This window comes from Grus americana, chromosome 25, assembly GCF_028858705.1.
Source record: "Grus americana isolate bGruAme1 chromosome 25, bGruAme1.mat, whole genome shotgun sequence".
Lineage (NCBI taxonomy): Eukaryota > Metazoa > Chordata > Aves > Gruiformes > Gruidae > Grus > Grus americana.
In genome coordinates, this window is record NC_072876.1 from 7,442,213 (window position 1) to 7,466,041 (window position 23,829).

The window sequence follows — 23,829 nt, forward strand, 5'->3', positions numbered from 1 at the left end:
CCCCCCCCCTAGTTGTTACAGTGTTCCTTTTTTACAATTATTCTTTTCGTTGTGCCTGACTGTGAGAGAGGCCGATTCCGCGGGTGCCAGTGGAGCGGCACGGCTGCCCTGGGACAAAGCAGCTCTGTGCGCCCGTGAGGGTGACTGGGTAGCCCCGTGCCCCGGTCCCACGCACCTCGCCGATGCACAGGGAGGGCATGGGTGGCTGCAGCCTCTCAGTCAACCTCTCCTCCTCCTTCCCACTGCACTGGGATGCAGCAGGGTGGTCCTGAGCAGCGGCGTGGCCCCTTACGGTCCCCATGCAGATTTGGGGTCCCTGCCTGGCCCTGTGCTACCCCAGCCAGTCTGCTTGGACACGGAATCCCTCCACTCCGCACATTTTCTGGTGGAGTACTGCACTGGGGGCTGGGGCTCTGCGTTGCATTGAGGCGCGTGGGGTCCGTGGTACAAATCATTGCAGCCCCCCAGGGTGACCCTGGCAAAGCTGCTCGTTAGTCTGTGCACTCTGCAGGCAGATCAAGAACAGGGAGGATGCCAAACACCAGTCTCTACTGGGAAGGAAACAGGCTGGGTGGAAATGCGCTGATGGGAGATGGCATCCTCCCTCATCAGCTTCGTTAGCTCAATCTCTTCGCTGATCAGGCATCAGGACAGGTACGTGCCATGCCACACCTAGGCAGGGAGGAAAAGGGCCGCCTCCACCCGGCTCCGTGCCGCAGCATTGTCACGAGGGCTCTCATCCCATGCGCAGCCCCCAGGAGCCGTGGGGCACGTCACTGCCGATGGCAGTGCCATCGCTTTTCACCAACTCCAGGGCTGCATCGTCCCTCCTTAAAGCAGCTCACCAGAGCATTGCTTTTGCTCCCAAGAGCAGAGTTCCCACGCAGCAAAAAGCTATACATGAATTGCCGCAGGCAAGGACAGGCATGGAGGGAACAGCCAGAACCAGTGTCAGCACCTGCCTTTGATCCACTGCCAAATGTGGATGCGCCCAGATCTGTTTCATCCTCCTGGAGCGGCTGACCGAGGGCTAGAGCTTGACTAAGCCAGCAGTGGATGCGCACTCCTGCAGCAGGATGGCAAGAAGAGCTTGCGGAGGCGCTGGGAAAGAGCAGCTCTCTGCTGCTCCCACCGTCCTGCCCCCACACCAGTGGGTGTAAGGGGGGGTCTGCATGCCCGTGGGGATCTCCTGTGGGAAACCTCCTGTGAGAGGGAGCTCTTGGGGGAGCTGTCTGTGGGGTAACAGCACATGCGTGAGTGTTTGCAGTCAGATACAAGCCTTGCTGCTCTCTACATGAATCTTTTGTGGCCCCAAACCCACAGCTCTGCCCAAACTCTGCTGGCCTGGGGTTCCATGTTTTCAGGACAGACCAATTCCTAATTGCGGCCACATCTACATTAACGAGGGGCGTCATCTGAGCTCTGTACTGCTCCTTGAGTAACTGCAGTGGGAACAGGGCCTGTGTTTTTTAAGCATAACATTGTTTATCAGATTAGTCACCACTGTGGTTTACCTAGGGTGTGAAGGTATACAGTTAGCTCCATCCTAGACCTCAAGTAACAGCATCGACAGCAGAAAACTTGCAACACCCCCGGCAGGCAGCTGATCTAGCCCTGGGGAGTAGAAAGCAGTGAGGGGCTCAGATTGGGAAGGGAAGCCTGCCATCCCCCCTGCAGGCAGGATACACGTTCCCCACAGCCCGTACTGCACAGACACGATTCTCCAGGCCTCCCACGGTGGTGAGGGCCTAGGGAGAAGGCTTGGGCCCCTGCCAGCTCTGGGACAGGCCGTGACGCCGAGGGGGAACAGGGACTACTCAGGCTCCTCCATGCGCAGAGGACGCGGCCCTGAGAAAGCTCACCACCCGCCGCCATTTTGCGCCTCCTCCCCGCCCTCCCTACCCAGCATGCCCCGCGAGCAGCGCCTACATTTCCCATGAGGCCCCTCGCCCGCCGGGGGGAAGTGTTGTCCGCTCGCGCCAGGGGGCGCCGCAGGGCTGGGCGGGCTTGGGCCGTTGCCGTGGTGATGCAGTAATGACTTCCTGGCGGCGGCGATTGGCTGCAGGGTGCTGGGTATGTGGTGGCGTCAGGGCGGGCGCGGTGACGTGCGGGGGTGGGGGGCAGCGGGGCGCCGGCGGTGGCGACGGCCGGGGGGAGCGGCGGGTCGGGAGCGCGGCGCCGCGGGAGGTGAGCGGGGTAAGGCCTGTGGGGAGGCGGGTGCGTCCCGAGGGCGGAGGGGGCTCGGGGGTGTGGGGTGGGGGACGGGGGAGTGGGGCTGGGGACACAGGGGGACAGGGGGTGTGGGGCAGTGGGGATGGGGTATGTGGGGGACAGGGGTGCGGGGCAGCAGGAGTATGTGGGGACGGGGTGGGGGACAGCGTAGGGGGGACAGAAGGAAAGAGGCAGGGTATGGGGTGGAGGGGCAGGCTGTGCTGTGGGGAGCGGGGGGTGAGGATCGGGGCAGGGGGGTCTCCGTGGGTTTGAGGAGATGGGGGCGCTTGGGGGCTTTCTGAGGGCGTGGGGTGCAAGGGGCAGGGAGCTCTGGTGGCACGGTTCTGAGCGTCCAGGAGGCAGGGAGGGACTTTTGGGGACAGTGATTTGGAGGGAGCTGGGAGGGCAGGGACACATCAGTGACTTTAGGGTACGGGCTCTCGTTCCTGCCTGGTAAATTAGGGAAGATGGAGGATGGGATGTGGCTCAAACAGGGGAGGCTGGAGGGGGATAGTCTGCCTTTCTTCTCTCCCAGGGGTGGAGTGGCAGAGGGGGAATTGGCCTGTGGTTTTTGGGTACCAGCAAGGGGCGCTGCTGGGGCCTGGGGCTGGAAGGAGGAGAAGCAAGAGGGTCAGGATGGTCCATCAATGGTGCATCAGGTGAGGGGGTTGCTCGAGGGGAAAGGATCTGAGTGTCCTTTTCTCATCCCTTGTATCTCCATATTCTGCTCCTGCTTTCCCTTAGATCCCCGATAAAAGATGTTTACCTATTGAGCTGTGCTTTTTCCACCTATAAAGCAGGGATGCTGCCACCTTTATTAAATAGTGGCTCTAAAGCACTTGAGAGCTCTGCATGAGGTTGTTTGTCCCACGCTGCGAATGCTCGTAGCTGAATGCAGGAAGGTGGCACCTGCATGCTGGCTGGGTTGAGTGTAACTCTTAATTAGCTTGTAAAAAATCCTAGGTGAAAGGTAAAGAAGTATGCAGAAGTAGGTGGCAGGACCTTGAAGCAAGAGACCTAATTTTCTTCCACCTCCTGCTCCCCTCCTTTGTTTTGTTCTACCAACCTGTTGCATTTTTTCCTTCCTTGTTGGCCAGCTCCAAGCTCTGTTGTTAAAACCAGCTAGGATCCTGTTACATTGAACTATTCCTCCCTAGATGAGTTTTGACCTCCTCTTTTCCATGTGGTCAAAAGGCCTCCTGGCCTTGCTATGCTTTCAAAACTTCATGTGCACTGACTCCACCTCAAGTGATGTTTAACAGCCCTATTTGTTTATGATCAGAGAGCCTCCCACCTATTTACACAAGCTAATGAATTAAGGTTCAAAACTTGTTTACGAGGTAGGTGTGTTTTAGTGTCCCTGGATGGAAAATCAAAGCGCAGAGAGGAAAAGCAGCTGAAGATGCAGCTTGTCAGTGGAGCAGGAGAGAATACACGCCCTCTGTGATGATCTCATCTATGCTTTTCCCAAAGCATCTGTCTGTCATCAACTGTATTGTATCTGCATGGCTTCAAACAGCGTCCTGGTGTAACTTATCTCGGCCTTGGCCACCTTCCCCTTTGACAGCTGTGCTGGGAGGCCTCTTGCATGCAAGTGACAATCATGCTTGCAGGAAGGAATTGGTCTGTTGAGCCCCCTCACATGTTGGGAAAGCCCCTGTGAACGGGCCATGGGTAGGCAGAGAGGAAAGCACAGGCTTTGGATGTGTCGTAGGGCCCAGGCAACATCCATCGTGGTGGTGCGGAGGGATCTGAGCGTGGAAAGAGGATGCAGCAGTGGCCTCCCCATAAATCAGAGTCATAAGGCTGGGAGCGATGTTGATCTCTTGAACCAGTGACCTGCTGGTTGAAACAGCCCATGTCCTGTTTCTTGTTTCTGCTCCTCTTGGCCGCCCTCCCACCATCTCTCTTGCTGCCTTCAGTGGAGAATCCCTTCCCTCTTCCGGTACGAATGTGCTCCAGGCTGTGCTGAGGTGGGAGTTTTCTCTGTGACTTGCCGTGTGTCAGCCAGGGATACAACAGGAAGCTTTCAGGAGGGACATGCTGGCAGGTTCCCTCTGAGCCCTGCTGAGCTGGTGCAAGCATTGCCTCGTGTGTGATGGCGATGGGGCATGCCATGGCATTTAGTTGTGAGCCGGACGAGGTGAGCCAGTAATTTAGTTTTAATTCTCAGCTCTCTGGCAGCAGCAGGGGCAAAGCGCTCTGATCTGCGATGGGAGTGAGCTTAGGGTGTGATTTGTGCACTCCTGGCGTGTGATTCACACCCTCCTTGACAGTGTCAACGTTACACTTCGTTACTGATTCAGGGACAGGTTTTATTGCTGCTAGAGATGAAGAAAGCCCGCTCCTGATGTGCCAGTGGAGTTGTAATGACTTTATTATTGTTCCTCATCAGGAAGGTTAAAGAAAAACTTTGGAGTGTTTTTTAGAAAAAGTACCTTCCGCTTTGGGAGGGAGGGGATGAGAAACCTGCTGTAGCTTTAATGTCCTGCTGTGAAAGTGAAGTTACTGTGTGCGGTTTTATGGCCCCCAGTAAAGCAGAGGGCTGGGCACTGGATCTGTACTCCTTCCCTTGCCGGCTGACCTTCGTGCAGGCTTGTCTCAGCCCCCCTGCCTGTAAACTGAGGGCAATTGCTTTCTTCAAGAGGGGCTGTGATTTTTATATCACTGACCACAAGAAAGAGCGATCCTGGTGCAAATGATGCTTCATTGCAAGGGACTGGGGTTATTTTTTTGCATCTCATCCTCATGCCCTCTACCTGGGCTGCTTGGTGGTGTAGGAAACACCCTCCCCACTCATGCTAGTGTGCCAGGAGCCTCAGCTTTTTGGGCAGGAGATTTGCTTTCTTTTTTCCTCCTCTTCTGAGCAGCTGCAGCTCCCGGTGCTGTGTCAAACCCGAGAGGTGCAGGAAGGCGTGCGGCACTGGGTGGGATTCACTCTCTGCCCTGAACTTGCCGGCTTACCTGCCCAGCTGCCCTCTCGGCAGGAGGCAGGCGATGCTGGGTTCATTGCCAGCGCTCGGCTGCCTTGCAAGTAATCCTGCGTTGGAGGTAGCAATACGAAACGGGGCTTTTCCATTGGGGTGGGAGGAGCAGCTAAGCCTGGGTAATGTCAGGGAGGGTACATGGGTTCAAGTAGCATCATGTTCACAACATGATTGTTTAATATGTTAGTCCAGTTAGTCTGCATAACTGCGTCTAAAAATAGAACATATTTTCTCTAAGTCCTCTAGTTCAAAGCCTCATAAGCTATTTTCTTTCCAGCATTGGTCTCTTACTGCTCTCCTGAGCCTGAAATTTGTACAAGGCTATTTGCAAAGTTATCAGAAAAACCAAGAGGAGTGAATGAAGTCTATCGAATCCTTAAGTTTCAACCACCTGAGAGGGAAGTTCATTAAAGTTGCAGTAACTTTCTGGCAGCCTCTTGAAGGTGGATTAAGCAAGCTGAGTAAACAAACCACCTTATGGCCACTATAGACCTTTTTCTAGCATCAGTTTCACGTGTTGTCATAAAAACTCGGAGTCACCAGCCTCTGGCTGCACATGATGTAAAGCAAAGGTGACATCCTGATGCTCAAAACCTGGGGAGGGGTCTCTGTTGGGACACCTGGGGGTTTGCTGTATCTCCTGGTTTGCAGGAGCTGCCGGAGCCCAGGGGAGACGGCTGCGATCAATGGCATGCGGCGGCTGCCCTCCCTGCGGCGCGAGGGGAGTCACTCCAGCCGATGGTTTCAGCGTGCGGTAGAGGGAGTGTGTGTTTAAATTTCAGAGCTGTTGCTGGATCTTGCCCAGTTCTCCCAGCCGCATAAATATCTGGCCTTCAGCACAGCTGTGGAAATTTGCGTTGTGTTCTCTTGCAGATTATTTCGGTTTTCAGCTCTCCGTGCTGACATGGTAACTGAAGGGTGGCTTTCAGCGACAGGCAGACGGGGACAGCTGCTCCAGAGAGGTAACCCTTCCCTTCTGCACGCGGGCGATCTACCAAAGCACTTATCCTACATATGTTTTTAAAAACTTGGGATAGGGAAGAGCCTAGGAAGCATGACTTGCTTTCAGCAAGTTTTACTTTTGTCCACGAGCTTAAACTTTCTTAAATTTCTTTTTAAATTTAAACTCTATGCCTTATTTTTGTTCAGTTTCTGAATGTGATCTTAATGGATTACACTTAGGAGTATGCTGTGAATATGATGGTCTAATCCTGTTCTTCTGAGCCGACTGTTACAGTCAAAGTATAATGACTTAATATTTGATTATTTCACTGATTTTTTGTGACTGAAACTGGCTCTTGTAGATTGGGGACGGCACATGAGATGAGGGACCGTACTTGGGTAAGCAATCACTTAACGATCTGGCAGCAGGACCAATACTGTCTATCGCTATGAAACTGCTTTATTCAGATAAAGCTGAGTGGGTTACAGCCAAGCTGGGACAGGGGTTTTGAGGAGATGGTCAACACAGGCTGGGGGGGGGGATGTTGTCCTGTCCACAGACCTCTGAGACAATGCCCAAAAGTCTTCACTGTGGTTGCTCTGCTCCCAGATACTGCACGTAGCTTCTAACAGCGCTGTGGTTGTCTGCGCATAGGGAGTGGATTTATTTTTGCCACAGCACATGTCTAAGGTGTTTAGCTGGACAGAGATGTGTTTTTCTGTGTCGAGCTTGTGCGACTGTTGTGCAGTCTTGGTTCTGGCATTCGAGACATGTACTTCAAGGATCTTCGCAGTGTGTGGAGAGGATTTTGTAATGACCTACATGAGGCTTTGCTGTTCAGAAGAGCATTGTTGTACAGAATTGCTTACTGATGTTAATGGTTCTCTCTAGCGTGTCGCCTGTTGACAAATATGTATTTTTGTACAGTACATCTATTTGCCTTTCGGGGAATGTTTCATCCATGGCTATTGAATTATGAACTGGAAATCTGCAAATGTTCTTAGAGACTCAGGAATTAGCACAACAAGAGACTCTTGGGCTCCTTCATGCAGCGGGACCTGACATGCAAATGATTTTTTAATTGGGTGAGATAATGTTACAGTGCTTATGCCTGAAAGATTATTTGCTGCCAGAACCCAGCCTGGCTTGCCCTGACTATGAAATTTCAGACATGTTGGTTTATTTTGTGATTTGTACTGGCTTCCTTGCTTTATAGGAGGAATAACTGCCCTTGCTGATACCCACAGATTTGTCAGGCTGTGTAGCTGCTTTCTCATCAGGTGCTGCAGAGCAGTCTCCGCTTTTCTAGAAGCGTCACTATTCAGAGAGACACTGCTTATCACTGCTGCGATAATTTTGGAGTCTCTGGGAAAGTCTAGACAAGAAGTAGTGCTTTCCATAGCGAGTACGAATAAGATTTTTCTATAGAACTTTTTTTTTTAATTTGTACTCTGAAATGCGCTTGCGTTGGCAGAACGCCTAGGAAATTACTTTCCCGAAGCAGGGTTTCGAGTGGAACAATTAATGCCAATATGAAGCCTTTTGGTCAAGGAGATTGTGAAATGCATCTTCCCCAAAATAAGTGTTTTGGGATGACGTTCACTGGAGCCCTGCTTAATTGCAAGAAGGGTTCAGAGCAGAACTGACTCGAGATGTATTTTAGTTTCAGGATGACTTCTTGAAATGCTCTAGTATTCACCGCTATGATCATAGTGTCTGGAAAATGTCTGTGTCCTCCAAGGCTTAGCCAAGAGCTCGTGAACATCTGAGATCATTTGGGTCAGGTCTTTCAAACTGGCTTTGCAAAGGGCTCTGACGTACGTGTGTGTGTGTCAGGGTGCTTCCCTGGGGATCCCCGTGGACGGGTTCCGCTTGAAAGTGTGGGTTTTGCAGAGGCTGTGGTTTGCAGGAGAATCCTGACCAGGGAGGAGGTGGCAGGATGAAAGCACAAGCCAGAAACACAAACATTTCTTGTGGTGCTGGGTCAAGCCAGACCATGTCTCTGAGGCTTGTGGATAGAACAGCCAGGTAATGTCCATGCTAACCAGAATCGTTGCCCTCATGCTGCATTTTCTGGTTTGCCCTGCTCTGGGAACTAGAGCTTGGCATAGCAAAAACCAGAACATGCACATTCAACCCCATAGTAGAGATGTGGGATGGAGACAGGGAATAGTTCTGGTGGTTTAAAAGGGCAGCTGAGCTTTCCTACCTGAGCTGATAGGGAAGCAATTATCTGGTCTGTTAAGACAAACTTTACTATGAACCATAGTACTGCCTAATGAATGTCTTGTTAGGAAAGGGTTTGTCAGGCCGGAGAGAGGATGGATGAGATGGCTTCAAAATAATCAACATTTGGTGCAGTCACCTTGGTGATAGGAACCTGAGCTCAAATCCCTGTCCTGCCTGACTTTTAACTAACACTTTTTTAATGCAACTCTCAATTTCATCTTAATGCAAATCTGGAATATTTCTGAAAATGCCCAAATCTGCTTTTCACCTTTGCGTTGATTATATGGATTCTGCTAGAGCTGTTGGACCTTGAAAGCTGTTAACCCCCACGAGGGCTGATGATGCGAGACCCACACCTTTGCAGAAAAACTGTGGATTCTCATGTCCACAGGGTAGGTGTTACGTTGTGGGACTTAGGGACACGAGGATCTCTGGAAAAGGATTGTTGGTCAGCATGAGCTTGGGGCTGGAGCTGGTGAAGTCTGCTGAGCTCCCAGCAGCTGGTTGTGCTGGGAAGCAGTAGTCGTTGGCTTGCTGCGTACCCCTGCTGCTCTCTCCATACCCCCACAACAGTGCCAAAGACATGAGGATGTTATGAAAGGTGCTAATGCTTTGCTTGAGCATTTTGTTTTCTAGGGGCTGAGGCGGCAATCCAGTCAGAGCACACACTGCGATATCCTCTAATTGGCAGAGGAGTTTTGGCAGGATCACACTGACATGATCGCTGCTCATATCGCTGCTGAAAACACAGGGAAACCTCTGTTCCTCCAGTCAGCTCTTGCTGTGTGAATGTGGCCAAAAATAGTAAGGAAACATCATTCCCTTCCAGTTCCCTGAGAGGGTGTTAAACTAGTTTGTGTAACAAAGTTATTCTAATGCTCTCTGGAGTTTTCCGTATGGAGACGGATGCAGTCATTCTCAGACTCCCTCATTTTTCCTGCTTTGTGGTTGAAATGGAGATGCAGCAAACATGGTGATTTGTTCTAACTGTTTCAGTGCGTACGTTCCCAGGCCCTGCTGAATCATCTGAACTTGTGCCTGGGCATAATCACTCACTGTCAGCTGCGTCCTGGGATCAGAGTAGCATGGCTGGTGCCCAGGATATTTTGCTAAGGTCTACAAAACCGGTAGCACTTTTCTGGGAGTCCAAGTGTAAGCATAACAAAACTTACAGGCTGGTAGATTTTTGTGGGGTTTTTTCCTGGTTAGCCCATGGGATCTAAAATCTCAGTCACTGCAAAAGGAGGTTTGCTAGTGGTTTTTTGGGCATTTTCCTGGATCTGGGAGCACTGGCAGCCTAGCAATAAAACTTAGTGACCTACTGGATGTTTGGCTCCAGACAGCAGGCTGCACACGCATGTATATGATCCAGAGCAATGCATTGGCCTGCTGCTACTTTTCTACTCCTCATTGCTCTTCTGGGGAGCTGATTGCCCTATCCAAAGCAGGGGTGACACTTGCTGGTGTCCCAGTGACACTGAGACTTTGGGGAAAACTAAGATGGGTTCCAGTGTGCGCAGTGCTGCCAAATGACAGCCTTGCTCGCTGCCAGCAGTGCTCCCGTTTGCAGTGACAGCTTGTTCCACTTGCCACTTTCCTGATTTTCCATTTAAATGCTGCTCTGAGTCTGTAACACTCTGTGCCCACTGTTTGCCTTGGGAAGTGTTGTTGCTCTTCCCATGAGCTCCTCCCTCGTCAGCCCTGTTCTATAATTACTGATGTTCCTGAAACTGGATCCTTCCACGTGTCCTGCTCAGGTTCAGGAGGACAAGGGGTCCGTAAGCAAACCGAGTGCCCTGGACTAAAGCGCAAGAAGACTTCAGGAGGTTTGGAAAGCATCAGCTTACAGTGGTTCGGTGGGTTGTCTGAGTCGCCTTTGGGATGGTAAAGGAAAGGGGAATATATGCCAGATGGATTCTCTGGCACTACCAGAGAAGAAGCAGGGATGGCAAAGCTGGCACTTGTGGACCAGCAGCAGAGGCTGCTGGAGGAGCACAAATAGGAGATGCCGGGCTGGGCGGTGGGTCCCTACAAGGAGACAGGAGGAAGCCTATGGGTTCAGAGTCCCCTGTGTACACTTCACCATCTCTGCAGCCCTGTACAAGCTTTTCTGTTCCTCTCTCAGCAGCGTGGGTGCTGGGTTTGCAGCCGTGTTCCCAAAGCATTGCCACAGCTTCACAGCCACTTCTGTTGTGCCCTGGGGTGCAGTGGGGATGATCCTCTCGCCTTACCAGACTTAATGATCTACTCAAATAGCAACACTTTTGTGCCGTTTCCAGCTCTGAGAAGCCCCGGTGGTGTCACCTTTCTGGTACCTGCTTCTTTCCTGGCTGGCGTCCTCATCCCAGCGGTTCAGAACCACATGCCCTTCCTGACCCTGGGTGCTCTGGGCTGTCCTGAGTTGACAGCAAAACAGAAGTATCGGTCAGCAATTGCCAGGATGAGATGTGCCAGTTTATTTGCTGAAAGTAATCCTGGAAATGCTTCGTATAGGAATGTACGTGGGAGAAGATGGTCACGAGCAGTGCGGTGTGCTGACCCGGGGCGGCCAGACTTGCGAGCGTGACTGCAAACAGGTGTCAAAATCCATAATACGGGAATAAACAATGACGCTTGGCACTGATGTATTCCTCTGCGCTTCCAAAACATGCCGTCTCTGTGAGCTAATGCAGCAAGGAAGGGATCAGGAAGGAAGCACTGTAGAAGTCCTGGGTTTGTTTTTTTGGGGGCTGGTTTTTTTTGTTTTGGTTTGGGGTTTTTTTGATGATAAGGAAATGAACATATGGGGGTTGACAGGATTTGCTGAAGGTCATGAAGCAGGACTTTGGACCAGAGATAAAGACTGCTCAGCTCTCCGCTGCCTGCCCTGCTGTTAGCCCTTCTGCAAAAGGCAGCTGCGGAGCCTGGCTCGTTGGAGGCTGAAGAGGGCAGGGAGTCCATCGGCTGGAAAGGTGTGTAGGGATGATTCCTAAAGAAGCTTTAACACTTTCCTAGTATCTGCTACCTCAAGATTTCGCAGCATATCTGATGTCTGCTTGGAGCCTCTGGAGCCAGGGATGGCTGCTGCTCCTGGAGGACGAATTGAAAGAGAAGAGCAGCCTGGGAGACTCTGCTTTTGCATGTGGTTGTGAATTCATTGCCCAAAGTCTGATTTACTTCTGTTTCTGTGATACCTCTTACTCAAAACCCAGCACAAGTGAGAAAGCAGGAAGTTCCTTTTGGAGCAAAATACTGTGGCCTGTTTTTGGGGGTAGCGTCAATTGTGGTACAAAAAGAGAAGAATCCAGCAAGTTTTGTAACCTTTTTAACTTTTTTTTTATTATTCCCCTCAGTGTCCAGGAAGTGGGTGAGTTAAAACATGCGGTAGATGTGTGATTCATTTTGGCAAACCTGGCTGCTCAAGGCAAGCGAGGGAATCTCCTGCACCCTGTCACATGTTCCTGAGTAATTAGCAGCAAGAGGTAATAGCAGCTCTGGCAGCACCCTGCTGCTTAGTCAGCTGAGCTCGTACTTGGTGAAACACAGATAGCCAGCCTTGGAGAGAAGATCACGGGATGGGACTGAGGCATGGTACAATGTCTGAGCAGATGCTTTGAGGAGAAAATCTGTCCCTGAGCATCAGCACTGGCCAGGACTGCATGGAAGGGCTCTTTCTTGCTAGCTCAAGTAGTTTATTTCTGCATGTAGCCTGCCTTGCAGCCAAGACTTTGAGTAAGGGAGGAAGCACTTACTACCTAAATGCTGCTGAGAGCTCATTAGTTAATGAGCGGGTGTGTTGATCTTTCAGGAACAAAACCAAACATGTTTTCAATGTTTCTCCTGTTTTGTGCGCTTGGTTACCTTTCCTGTATTGCAGCATCTGCTTAGCTCTTATTTGGCTTTTATTAGTAGTAGCTGACGTGTAAGAGGAGGAACAGAAACTGGTACTTGATCAGCAGATATCGGAAGCAGTGACAAAACCCAAGGGACGTCTGCACATGATGGCCAACAAACAACAATCACTTTTTTTTTTATGGATTCAGTTGAGGTTTGTTTGCGGATTCACAAAGCACTGCTGTAGAAAGGGCTGAGTTCTCGTCTCACCCCTTCCAAAAGCATTAATTTCTGTTGAATGTGAATTTGGTTAATATTTTTGTCCAGAGGAATAAAAACACAAGCCAGAAGTGCTCCCACAGTAAATTGGTTTCCTTTCGCAATTCCTGGTGACCTCTTTTACAGCAACTTGAACAACAGCTTTGAGTGGATCAACTCTATGACGGCCCTTGGGAGGTTTGGACCATTTTTGGGGACGTTGCTTTGCCTGGAAATTCCTGTCTTCCAGAGAAGGATATTGTGTGGTGACACTCCAGATTACAATAAGGACTTGGTCAATCCCATCTGGATAAATATATTAGAAACAAATGTATGTTCTCCTGGAGGGAAGTGGGGGTGGGTATCCTCTCTCCACCCCTGTGAGCATCCCAAAATTACCTCTTGTTTGAGCTCACCACCAGTGAAACTACACCTGGTTTAAAGATGAGGGCCTTCTAATTACGAGCGCTTCCTTGCTCTTATTTTGTGGCTGTCTAGCTGCCAGCGCCCGGGTGTCTGTGTTGAAATGCACGTCCCCTACTTGTGACGCTTTGCTCTGTGTGCAGAACTCGAATACTGGTTAGAAACTGGAATTTTGTCCATCGCATCGCCTCGCCAGCCCTCCTGTGCATGGACCTGCTTCTCTGAGCTTGGCTCCAAGGTTTACATGCTAATCATCGGTGAGGAGCTGTCGGGCCAAAAGGGTACAAGCTGCAAGTTGATGAACTGGAGGCTTGGATCTTGATTGGCTCCGGAGAAGTACTGCCTTATTGTAGGGGTGAAGATTTGTCTCCTCTTAACTTTTATTCCTGGGGTTTTTTTTTTCTTCCTCTTGTTGTGCCATGTCTCTCCATTCCCGCTGTATGGTTTAATTTGGCATAGATGCCAGCTCTTCCTTCTAGTAAAGATAAACCTGTTGCCCATGCTGTTTGCAGCGTGGGAGCGGGGCAGCCAGCAGGCATCTGCCCAAGCCCAGAGCCAGCAAACAAACCCACCCTCCGCCGGCTGCAGGCTCCTGGGAGGGAGGCTGCTTTCTCAGCCAGGGTTGTCAAAGCTCCTTGGAACGGGGATTGAGGCAAGGGCAGAGCAAATCATAAGACACAGGCCCACTTGCTCATTCCCATCCTATGGGAAGAGGATGGGAAACAGCTTTGCCGGATTCTCCTGAGAAGCTTGGGAAGGAATTCACGGTCCCTATCCTTGTTTCCGTCCTCTCTTTCCATCATTGCCCCGTGACAGCTGCCAAATGGAAAAAGGAGGTGGCTACACTGGGCAGGAATCTCTGCCCTTCTCCCTGCAGCTTGAAGGTTGTGTGCTGTTCTCAGGCAGGTGGTTTTTTAGCCAAGGGAAGGAGACCATGTTATCTCTCCTCTGCCTGCTCAGCAGCTGGATGTGGAGGCACCATGCAGATGGGGGGGTCTTGGAGTTGAGAAAGGTCCTTTGGTCATCCTCTGACATCCATGCAGCCATCCCACAAAGATGCAGGGCTGTGTCAACCCTGTCCATGGCCGTGCTGGCACAACAGAGCCCTCCTCGTGCTCAGAGGGACAGAGCTCAGAAACACCTCTGGGGAGCTCCATCTTTTCTGGATGCCCTGCTCCGAACTGCAGGGCTCGCAGGGGTTCGTGTGTGAAACCTTGGCAAATCTCTGCCATCTCTGCATGCAGTTGGGTTTGGCTGCCAAGCCTCTTGCCCCTGGCCCGGAGGGGGGGGCTGGGGGTCCCCATCTCTCCAGGGGCCCTGCAGAGCAGGCTCGCTCCGCACTGGGGTGCACAGGCATGGCCCCTGCCCTGCCTTTCATCCAGGCAGCGGCTGCCCTGGCCTTTCATCTGCCAAAGGCAGGGGGTGCAGCCTCCCATGTGAAATCAATCCCTTTTTCCCCCTCCTCTCCCTCTATCTCTGTTTAGAAAACAGGGGAAGGACTAAGGGAAAGGCAGGTGTGCAAACAGCTCTCACAGCTTTCCTCTGCCCAGGCCCCTGTACTCTTGGCCTGCAAGGAGATATTAAAACAATATATTCAGAGCTTTCTGGTAAAAGCTTTTCTCTCTCTGGCTCTCCAGCCACTCTCAAAGGGTGGAATCCAAATCCTTATCCTTCCCGTAATGCCTGCGTGCACGTGGGGAGCCTTAGCTGGAGCCTGGCGTTGCTGTGCTGTCTGTGAGCATCTCGCCCTCTGCTTTCCCTCTTCTCAGGGCTGCATGTCCATCTGTAACCAGACTGACTCTGAGCACAGTTTTGGGGTTGCTTTGGTGGGTTTTGGGGAGCGAGCTGCGTGTCACAAGCTTGCTGCCACCCTGGGAGCACATGGCCCTGAGTAGACTCAGCGGATGGAGGACAGAGAGATGCAGCTGGAAGAATATGCCCACGTTATTCCAACAGCAAAGCACCGTGAAGCTTCTGGGGCAAAGCAGAGGGGTACATTTGCACTGGGTTTAAAGCAAGTGGCTTGTGCTGGGTGCCAGAGACAAAGGAGAGCTAATAAGAAGCTCATTAAGCTGCTGCTGGATCTATTTTCCACCATATGTTAGTTTCTCCTGCCACAAGCTTCCCCCACTAACTGCTGTTCCAGGCAAAAGCGTTTTCCTGATGTTTGTACATTCATTTATATATAGCCTTCAAAATGATCGAGCTCATTACTCTCCATCTCCGATGAATAGGTTTTCCTGCCTGTGTGCCGTGTCTCACCACACGGGATGTGTGAGAGGAGGCCAAGGATAACACAGCCCTTGAATGGTCCCTTAGTGCTCTTGCGGAGGCACGGGAAGGGAGCGCTCTGCCCTTGTCCAAGCACCCCTTTGCCTGCTCCTGCTGTAAAGGAGAGCAGGGCAGCCATGCTGGCTAGTTGCCTCTAACATACGTCTCCTTGAAACAGCCATCTGTCCTGCAGTCTGAATTCCCAGTGTGGAGGGGAAAAGCAAAGCCCCCATCTGCGGGAGACCTGGACTCTGGTGCAGCACCAACTCGGGGGGGTGACTTGTGTGCTGGCTTTGCAACATGTTTGCCTTCAATCTCCTGCTTGCGAGTTTTTTCCTCTCCCTCAGCTGCTTGTTTGGTCTCGCAGGGAGCTCTGACCTTGCTCAGTGCTGACAGCTTCCCAGTGAATCCAAAGAGCTGGCTGGAGCTCAAGTTCAAAGTGCTGGGCATGAGGGTCTGTTGCAGGAGGGAAAATGAGCCCAGGGTTCGCTGCTGCCCTCTCCCATCAATCCCTGTGCTGTGGCATGGGCTTGGGCATGGCCTGCAGACCATCAATTGCTTGGGGGTTGCCCTTGTACAAATGCCCTGCAAGTAGCTTGCTCACTTCACTCTAATGTGGACTTGAAGATGCTGCATCAGTTCAACTTGTGCCTGCAAATTGAGGCTTTCCTGGTGGAAGCTGGAGTTCAGTGGCTTTTCTGATGGATATTTCTCTACTTAAAAATAGCTCCTTTAAGGAAGTGGATGCGACTCTACATAGACTGGGGTTGAGATATTAATTACTCAAGCAAGAGTCAGTTTAGGAATCAAGATCTGGAGGTAAACGAGTGCTGGGATGTTGCAGCGTGAGCTGGACACTTGGGCGAGATCTGGCATGTTTAGGAGGGAGGTGGGAATGGCTCTGCAATGGTCACGGTACCGACGAGGCGTCGCTTGCACGGCTTGAGTTTTTTGTGGGCTGTTTGGGATGGACTAAGGCAAACAAGGAGCGGAAGCGCGCCAGGGGAGGACGATGCCGTTCCTCCCACAGGAAACCCAGGATTAAGACACTAGCTGAATTGTGCGGCCGTTGCGATCACGCTGTTGGATCCCACGGCTAAGCACAGCCCGGCAGCTGCGCGGAGCAACAGCAACGCATTCAACCCAGCAGCTCTTGGCAGAGGAGCTGGGGCCCGTTACAACACGATGAGTGAAAATAAACGCAAGCACTGTAACTGGCAGTGCTGTAACGGGAAGGAGCATGAGTGCAGGGGCCGGTAGGAAGCCATTGGTCTTGCAGATGGCTGGCACGGGCCGGGGGCTTTCAGCCACCACCTGCTGCTGCACCAAACTCTGCTCCTGCATCATCTCCCCCCACCCGTGGGCATGGAGCCACTGTGCCCTGATCAGCCACTGCCCTCACCCCAAGCTCTGCCTTGGCTGGTTGGGCATGGAGGGTGAAGCTGGCGCTACCTTAGTCTTCCTGGTGGGGTTGGCTCTGTCAAACCCTGGCCTTGGCTACCACCGTGACATCCCAGGGCGCCTGCTGCTCTGGGGGACGTTGTCTGGGGCAGTGGTTCTGCTATGTGACTTGCAAGCTGGGGAGCCCCGGTCCCTGGGTGGCGTCTCGGCTGGTTTGTGGTCTGGGCTTTGTCTGCTGGGCTTTAAATACAATTCCACTAAGGTTTTGCTTCCTTGAGTCCTTCAGAGTTTTTATACCAGAGTGCAAAGTGACCTTTAAAAGGCCTCACATTCTGCTTGTCTCCCTGGATAAGGAGAGAAAGCAGAGCAGGACTAGCGTGGTTACTCCATGTTCAGAGCTGACACTGCGCGTTTCTCCCTCTGTCCCACAGGCTAGCAGGAACAGCCTGGTAGGGTCCATCTCGGATAGACGCGGATGATGCCAGAGCTATGACAGGGATTGCAGTCTTGGCACTGAGGGGTGATCAATTATGGAACAACTACAGGAGGAAGTACCTGAGGTCAGGGAAGAGGAGGAGGAAGAGGAAGAGGCAGTGATGGTGGCAAGTGGAGCCTCAGACCCAAGTGGAGGACCAGAAAGCTCGCTGCCTTCGAGCAGCTACACAGGTGAGTGGAGCCATGGGACCTCATCTGTCCCTGGAGCATGCAGGCATCTGTGTCCTCTGGGCAGCATGTGGAGCCGCAAGGACCTGCCCATGAATGGAGTCTGGCTTGTTTTAATCTCTTCCCTTTGTGAAATAACGCATCGAGAGCCAGGTTATGGAGAGGCTTATTTCTTCCTCCGAGGTCACTGCACAGGTGTTGGTAGCGGGTTGGGAGATGGAAATTAAAAGGACAGGCAGGTAACATTGTGACCCAGATGAGGAGGACTCCCAGGGTGCCTGAGAACACTTCTCTGGCTGCTTCTTGAAGTCCTCGGTGCAAAGCGATTGTAGGAGCTGGAGGAGAAGGTTTGTCGCTGCTGAAGAGCCTCCTCCAGAGCCCCAAGGGTTCCAGCTGGGCAGCCCTGTGCCAGCCGCCTGCCAACTGGGGATTATAAAATTTGCTGTTTGGGTTTCATTGCCTAAACATGAATGCCAGAGGGAAGAAATCAGCATTGATGTGGAGTCTCTCAGCTGCTGGGCACACTAGAGTCACCCTTGGCTCTGTGCATGGCATCTGCCTGCAGCCAGTGCCTGATCTCAGAGGGTAACTGCCCAATGCAATGCCAGTGGCAGGCTGGACAGTGCTGGAAATCCCTCGTCAGTCCCATGGCTGGAGGAGTCAGACGCTGGGCTTGCTGCTACTACACGAAAGGACATTATCCCTTTGTGTGTTTGCAGATCTTTCGCAGAGCTCCTCTCCCTCCCTGTCGGACCAATTGCAGATGGGCTGCGAGGAAGCAGCCTTGGGAGCGCTGAACGTGGAGTGCAGGGTCTGCGGAGACAAAGCCTCGGGGTTTCACTATGGTGTGCATGCCTGCGAGGGCTGTAAGGTACGTACACCCTGGGGAGGGCTGGGGTCAGTGATGCCAAGCAGAGATTAGACGTCAGGGAGCACGCCATCTCTTCAGACAAGCAGGATTGCAGCAAAGCAGGGATGCAGGATCGAGTGATTCTTAAAAAATCATTTGCAACCTCTCTGGAGAGAGTGGAGAGTAGAGGCAGGCACACAAATGCTGTCCTGGGGGAGGCAGCTGAGATACATATGGCCCGAATCTTGCCCCGTCATGCTTTACTTTGTAAGGCAAATCTGTGTATCCCCACGGGGACCCTGGCTTTGCTTTTAAAGATGCTTTCTGTGCTGCGGATCAGCAGTGAGCTTTGTGTTTATCCCCCTGGGATCACTGGCTGCAGCTTGGATGTGACTCTGAAATTCTTTCCCCCACAGCAGATGCCAGCGGGGCTGCATTAGCGGCCCAGGTCCTGCCAGGCATTCCTGCAGGCTGGGGCTGGCCCGCAGCTTGTTCCTCCATCCCTCCCTGCTGGCTGCATGCAGTATCACACACATGGTATATGGCACCGGACCATGGGCTGCCTTCCATGGTTCCTCCTCTGCAGCCCCCTTCTCCCACCACACAACTTTTCCTTGGGACAGAGACTCTGCTTGTGTCCAAGAGACCCAGGGCTAATCCTCCCTACCAGGCTGAACCTCCGTGAGGCTCCTGGGGATAATAAACCCACCTGTTCCCAAACCAGAGGTGCTAACAGTGCTGCTGTTCCTTTGTGCCCCTGCTCCGCATCCCCTTCCCTGCCCCCTGCCTGCAGGGTTTCTTCCGCCGGACGATCCGCATGAAGCTGGAGTACGAGAAGTGCGAGCGGAGCTGCAAGATTCAGAAGAAGAATCGGAACAAGTGCCAGTACTGCCGCTTCCAGAAATGTCTCTCACTGGGCATGTCACATAACGGTGAGTGTCACAGGCCTGGGTGGCTGGGTGCCATGGGGTCATCTGCCCTTCTGTGAAGGGTTCACATGGGGAGGCTGCAGGTAGCTTCCTTTATCCCGTGGCGCTCTTCTTGCTAGGGAAACGTCTTTCAAACCCAATGGTTTGGGCCTTTGACTCTTCATCGCCGCCTTCTGCACAAGAAGGGGCTGTTCATTCCCACCGTGCAGGCTGGCTGTTGGCACATGGCTGTCCCTTACAGGTTGACCCAGTGGTAACTGGACACACAGATTGCTCTTCTGTGCTGGGATTTTTAAACTTCAGGTGTAACTGTCTTGTTCCTGGCCAAGCCACAGTGTTTATGGGCGAATTGGGGCTTGTGCGAGACTGGGGATGAGAGCTTAGCATGAGGTTGTGCTGGTGAGAGTAGCAGTAATGGCTGGTTCTTGAAGGTGTTCATGCTGGAGGAGCTGCAACCCTGGAGGAGCATCATGTTGTGTGTAGCTGCAGGTGTTCACCAGCAGACCTCTGTCTGCGGTGGCAGAGCAGACTGCTGCCTCCCTGGACGTGTCTCCAGGTATCATACCCAGTGTCCTGACCCAATACTTTTTTTCCCCCCACAGCAATCCGCTTCGGCCGCATGCCAGAGGCAGAGAAGAGGAAGCTGGTGGCAGGGCTGACGGCGAGTGAGATCAGCTCCCAGAACCCGCAGGTGGCCGACCTGAAAGCTTTCTCCAAGCACATCTACAATGCCTACCTGAAAAACTTCAACATGACCAAAAAGAAGGCGAGAGGTATCTTGACCGGGAAGGCCAGCAGCACCCCAGTAAGTTCCCTCCCCGGGGCAGGTGGGGTTGGCCATGAAACAAGATGGGAGGCTGTTTTCTGGGAGATGCTGCACATCTCCCTCCTGCTGGAACTGTTCCACATGCACCAGTTCCCAGCTGCAGCCAGGTGGGCTCTACACATCCTGCCCCTCGCTGGGAAAATTCCCATTGCTCTGCAGACTTGTGCTGTTGTGTGTGGATGCAGATTGCCCAGGCACTGTCGGCTCCAGTGGAGAGAGAAGAGCAAAGGGACAGGCAGAAAAATGCAAGTGTCCTTGGCAGAGCAGGTATCTGGAAGTCCCTGCAGCAGGTTCCTAACTGCTTGCTTCTTTTTCAAGCAGCCTTTTGTGATCCACGACATGGACACCTTGTGGCAGGCAGAAAAAGGGCTGGTCTGGAAACAGCTAGTGAACGGCATTCCCCCCTACAAGGAGATCGGGGTGCACGTCTTCTACCGCTGCCAATGCACCACAGTGGAGACTGTGCGGGAGCTCACCGAGTTCGCCAAAAGCATCCCCAGCTTCATAGACCTCTACTTGAACGACCAAGTGACTCTGCTGAAGTACGGGGTGCACGAGGCCATCTTCGCCATGCTGGCCTCTATCATGAACAAGGATGGGTTGTTGGTGGCCAACGGGAACGGCTTTGTGACCCGCGAGTTCCTGCGTAGCCTGCGCAAGCCCTTCAATGAGATCATGGAGCCCAAATTCGAGTTTGCTGTGAAATTCAATGCGCTGGAGCTGGATGACAGTGACCTGTCTCTGTTTGTGGCTGCCATTATCCTGTGCGGAGGTGAGCGGGTACTCTTGGCTGTGTGAGGGTCGGGAAGTCCTGCCATACTTAGAGTGTTTGAGTCTGGGCTGGGAGAGCTGAGCTGCAGCTGGCCCTGCGATCAGCCAGGGGTCTCGTAGGGGGACGAGAGAAGAACTGAACAGTTCCAAAACCAAAGCTTCTCTGTGGCGGTGACGCCTAGCAAGCTTGGACCAAGAACAAGGAGCATAGACGTGGCATCTCCTCCTCGTATGCTGCTATGGGAATTTTGTCCAAGGGCGCGTTTCTCCCCTTGTCTGGTTGATGAGGTTGGAGTCACAGTGGGTGGGTTACAGTCCCCGTCTCCCTTTCCCCAGGAGGAGCGTGTGCTTTGGAGGGCTACACCATAACACTGCAGCTACCGTGCTTCCTCTCCACAGACCGTCCTGGCCTGATGAACGTGAAGCAGGTGGAGGAGATCCAAGACAACATCCTGCGAGCGCTGGAGTTTCACCTGCAGTCCAACCACCCAGATGCCCAGTACCTCTTCCCCAAGCTGCTGCAGAAGATGGCCGACCTGCGGCAGCTGGTGACGGAGCACGCTCAGCTGGTGCAGAAGATCAAGAAGACTGAGACGGAGACATCTCTGCATCCGCTTCTGCAGGAGATCTACAAGGACATGTACTAAGAATCTGTTATTTATGAGAATGAAGCCATGGATTCCCAGCAAGACTCTTTGTACAGAAACAAAGAAAACCTTTCCCCATGTCTTCCATTTCTTCTACTGGAAACTCTTTTCTATGTGACCCTGATGTACGGTACATAGGGCAAGATGTCGTAAGATTTTGCAGCCACCACCTGCTAGGCCAGGGCTTCTGTTAACACACACTAACAAATTTACAAAGGCAAGTCATAAGCTACTGTTTCCGTTACTACGGCCCAGCTCTTCAGCTGCTCCCTGGGGCCTCCGGAGCAGCCAGATGGTTTACATAGCCTAGATGGTGGGGTTCCTACAGCAGCCTGGGAATGGTGCAGGATGCTCTGGTCGTTAGGAGACCCGAGCGCAGTGCGGGTATCCAGCGGGGCCAGTAGCAGCACTTACAGCGTGTCTTTATTTTCTTTTTTCTATTGCACTCCAAAGTTGTAGTCCTGAGCCGTGAAGTCTAGGACAGTGTAATGAAAGGAAGTTTCTCTCTTTCCCAAAGAACAGCTGGAGTATTTGAAGATGGGTAGGGTTGTCCTAGCAGAGACCCCCCCTCACTGTGTGGCTTACTCCTGTTTCCCAGAGGGATGGTGTGATCTCTGCCTTCCCCCGAGTGCCGTATGGGAGCCCTTGCTCTTGGAACCCCCCTTTCAGAGGGACCCTGCCCCTTGGCGCCTCAGGATGAGAGAGGGAGGGATGGGGAGGTGGGAGGGAAGGGGGCTGACTCATAAATTCACCTTCAGAGCAGAGGCCAGAATCTGTGTGCTTCCCCGGGCACAGACGTGAGTTGCCAGAAAGGTCTGTGCAGGGCCAGGGGCAGGCCTGGGACTGGTCGGGGTTTAGGCAGCAGGGCTTGTGGCTTCTCCTGCAGCTCCCTTTGCAAGCCCCGGGAGGTTCAGGGGGTTTTGCAGGGCAGCACAGGCAGCAGAGGCTCCCCAGTGGCACAGCTCCTGCGAGCATCAGAACACTCCAGCAGCACCAGCAAGGAGAAAGCCACGGCCAGCCCGCAGTGCTCATGATGCTGAAAGGGCATTGACCTGTCTGTTAACTGCCCTGCCTCAGTTTCCCCTCTGTGAAGGGAGCTGGATTGTCGCCTGTTCTCTGGTCGGAGGGGAAGCACGAGGATTAATTAATGCATTGGTTTCAAAGAGCTTTGCAGCTGTAAAACACAGTATAAATGCCAACTATTTATAAAAGGGGAGGGAGAAGGTGGGATGCTCAGAATGAGCAGGAGCTTCCTGGCGAGCACGACCAGGTGGGGGAAGCTGCCCAGCCCTCCTCTGCCACCGTCCAGTGTGGGGACATCCCCAGGCCCCGGGGTCTGCCTAAACCCAGAGCTGGTCTGGGACTTTACCTCGCAACTTCTCGCAGCTGTAGTGAAACACTGCGGTGCTGCCTGTGCCCGGGATGGGACCCCTGCATGGGGGGCTGCGTCACCTGGGCTCTGGAAGAGAGGATGGACCCAGGAAGGGTTCGGTCCGCTCTCAGGATGATGGTGTCTGACCTAAGAAGCAGCACTTACCCATCTGCAGCTCATGGTCCCATGTGTCCTGAGCAGCCTTATTAAAATTCTGATATTTCCAAGGAGGGGTTGTGGGAGCAAATTAGTCAGTTTTGTTTTATTTTCCTCCTCTTCAGGGTAGCAGATTTCCCTGGTGCAATAATTCCTTTAAAACCCAAAGGGGAAGAGCGCTGGGCTTCTGCTCCATGTCACAAGGCTGGCTGGTCCCAAACCTGCCCCTGCTACTGCCCTCCAGCTCCTTGCCGTGCCTCAGTTTCCCTGCCCTCTGCCCGCCCAGCCCCTTCCCCTCCCTACCTCGCAGGGGTGTTATGAATTACCATTTCTAAAGCACTTTGAAGGCCTCTTGGGGAAGGCACTGGAGACATATGTGTGCTGGACGGAGCCTGGGGGATTTGTCCTTCCCAATGGCATCCCTGCCATGGCCGGCATGCAGGACTTGACTGCTCATCACCTGGGGAACTTTTTGCTCTTCCCTCCTCAACAGTGTAACAACCCTCAAACTGAAATGTATATTTTTGCTAGAAGTACAAACCTCCGAGTGTTTTTAATAATATAAATAGTGTCCACAAACTGACTTGACTTTAAATAAATCTGAGCTAAGTATTTAAGAACCTTTTAGTGTCCAGCCTTTCTTTATAGGATTTCTCTCTGCCTTTTGGAGGGTTTCCAGCAGAGGAAATGGGATTTGCTGGATTTGCTGTGATTTCCAGTGATTTGCCATGATTCCCAGGTCTCCATGATTCCCAGGTCTTGTATCTGCTGTGGTTTTCCTGCCTGCATTTGCCATCAAAACTAAAGGCAGCAAGAGCCGGTCGTGAGCGGGGTCCCAGCCTCAGAGCTGAGCACTCCCTGCCCCAAACCTTCACCATGGCCCTTGCTGTGGGGTGAAGATGGGCAATATGCTGAACTTGGCCATAGCCACCCCAAGATGGGCAAGGATGCGTGCAGGGACAGCCCGGCCGTGTGCTGGCACCAGGCTCTGCTCCTGGCCGGATCTGAACACCCCAGAATTTGTGGGGTGCAGCTGCAGACCCCCCTGGCTTTCCTCTCCCCCCACGTTCGCCCAGGGG

The 23,829-nt window shown here is 52.7% G+C and overlaps 1 protein-coding gene across 12 annotated transcripts; it reads left to right on the top strand.

The window, feature by feature from the left end:
• The first annotated feature begins 2,123 nt into the window (after positions 1-2,123).
• PPARD (peroxisome proliferator activated receptor delta) lies at positions 2,124-23,367 on the top strand. 12 transcript variants are annotated; one of them, XM_054803776.1, is made up of 8 exons: positions 2,124-2,187; positions 6,072-6,160; positions 16,968-17,202; positions 17,919-18,070; positions 18,843-18,981; positions 19,581-19,783; positions 20,123-20,576; positions 20,975-23,367. In XM_054803776.1, exons 3-8 carry the CDS (start codon positions 17,067-17,069, stop codon positions 21,220-21,222), a joined length of 1,332 nt encoding a protein of 443 aa, XP_054659751.1. In that variant the 5' UTR covers positions 2,124-2,187; positions 6,072-6,160; positions 16,968-17,066; the 3' UTR covers positions 21,223-23,367. The 12 variants fall into 12 exon arrangements, with proteins under 12 accessions (XP_054659751.1, XP_054659755.1, XP_054659745.1 ...); XM_054803780.1 differs by having other exon boundaries at positions 20,126-20,576; XM_054803779.1 differs by having other exon boundaries at positions 2,125-2,196.
• Positions 23,368-23,829: the final 462 nt, after the last annotated feature.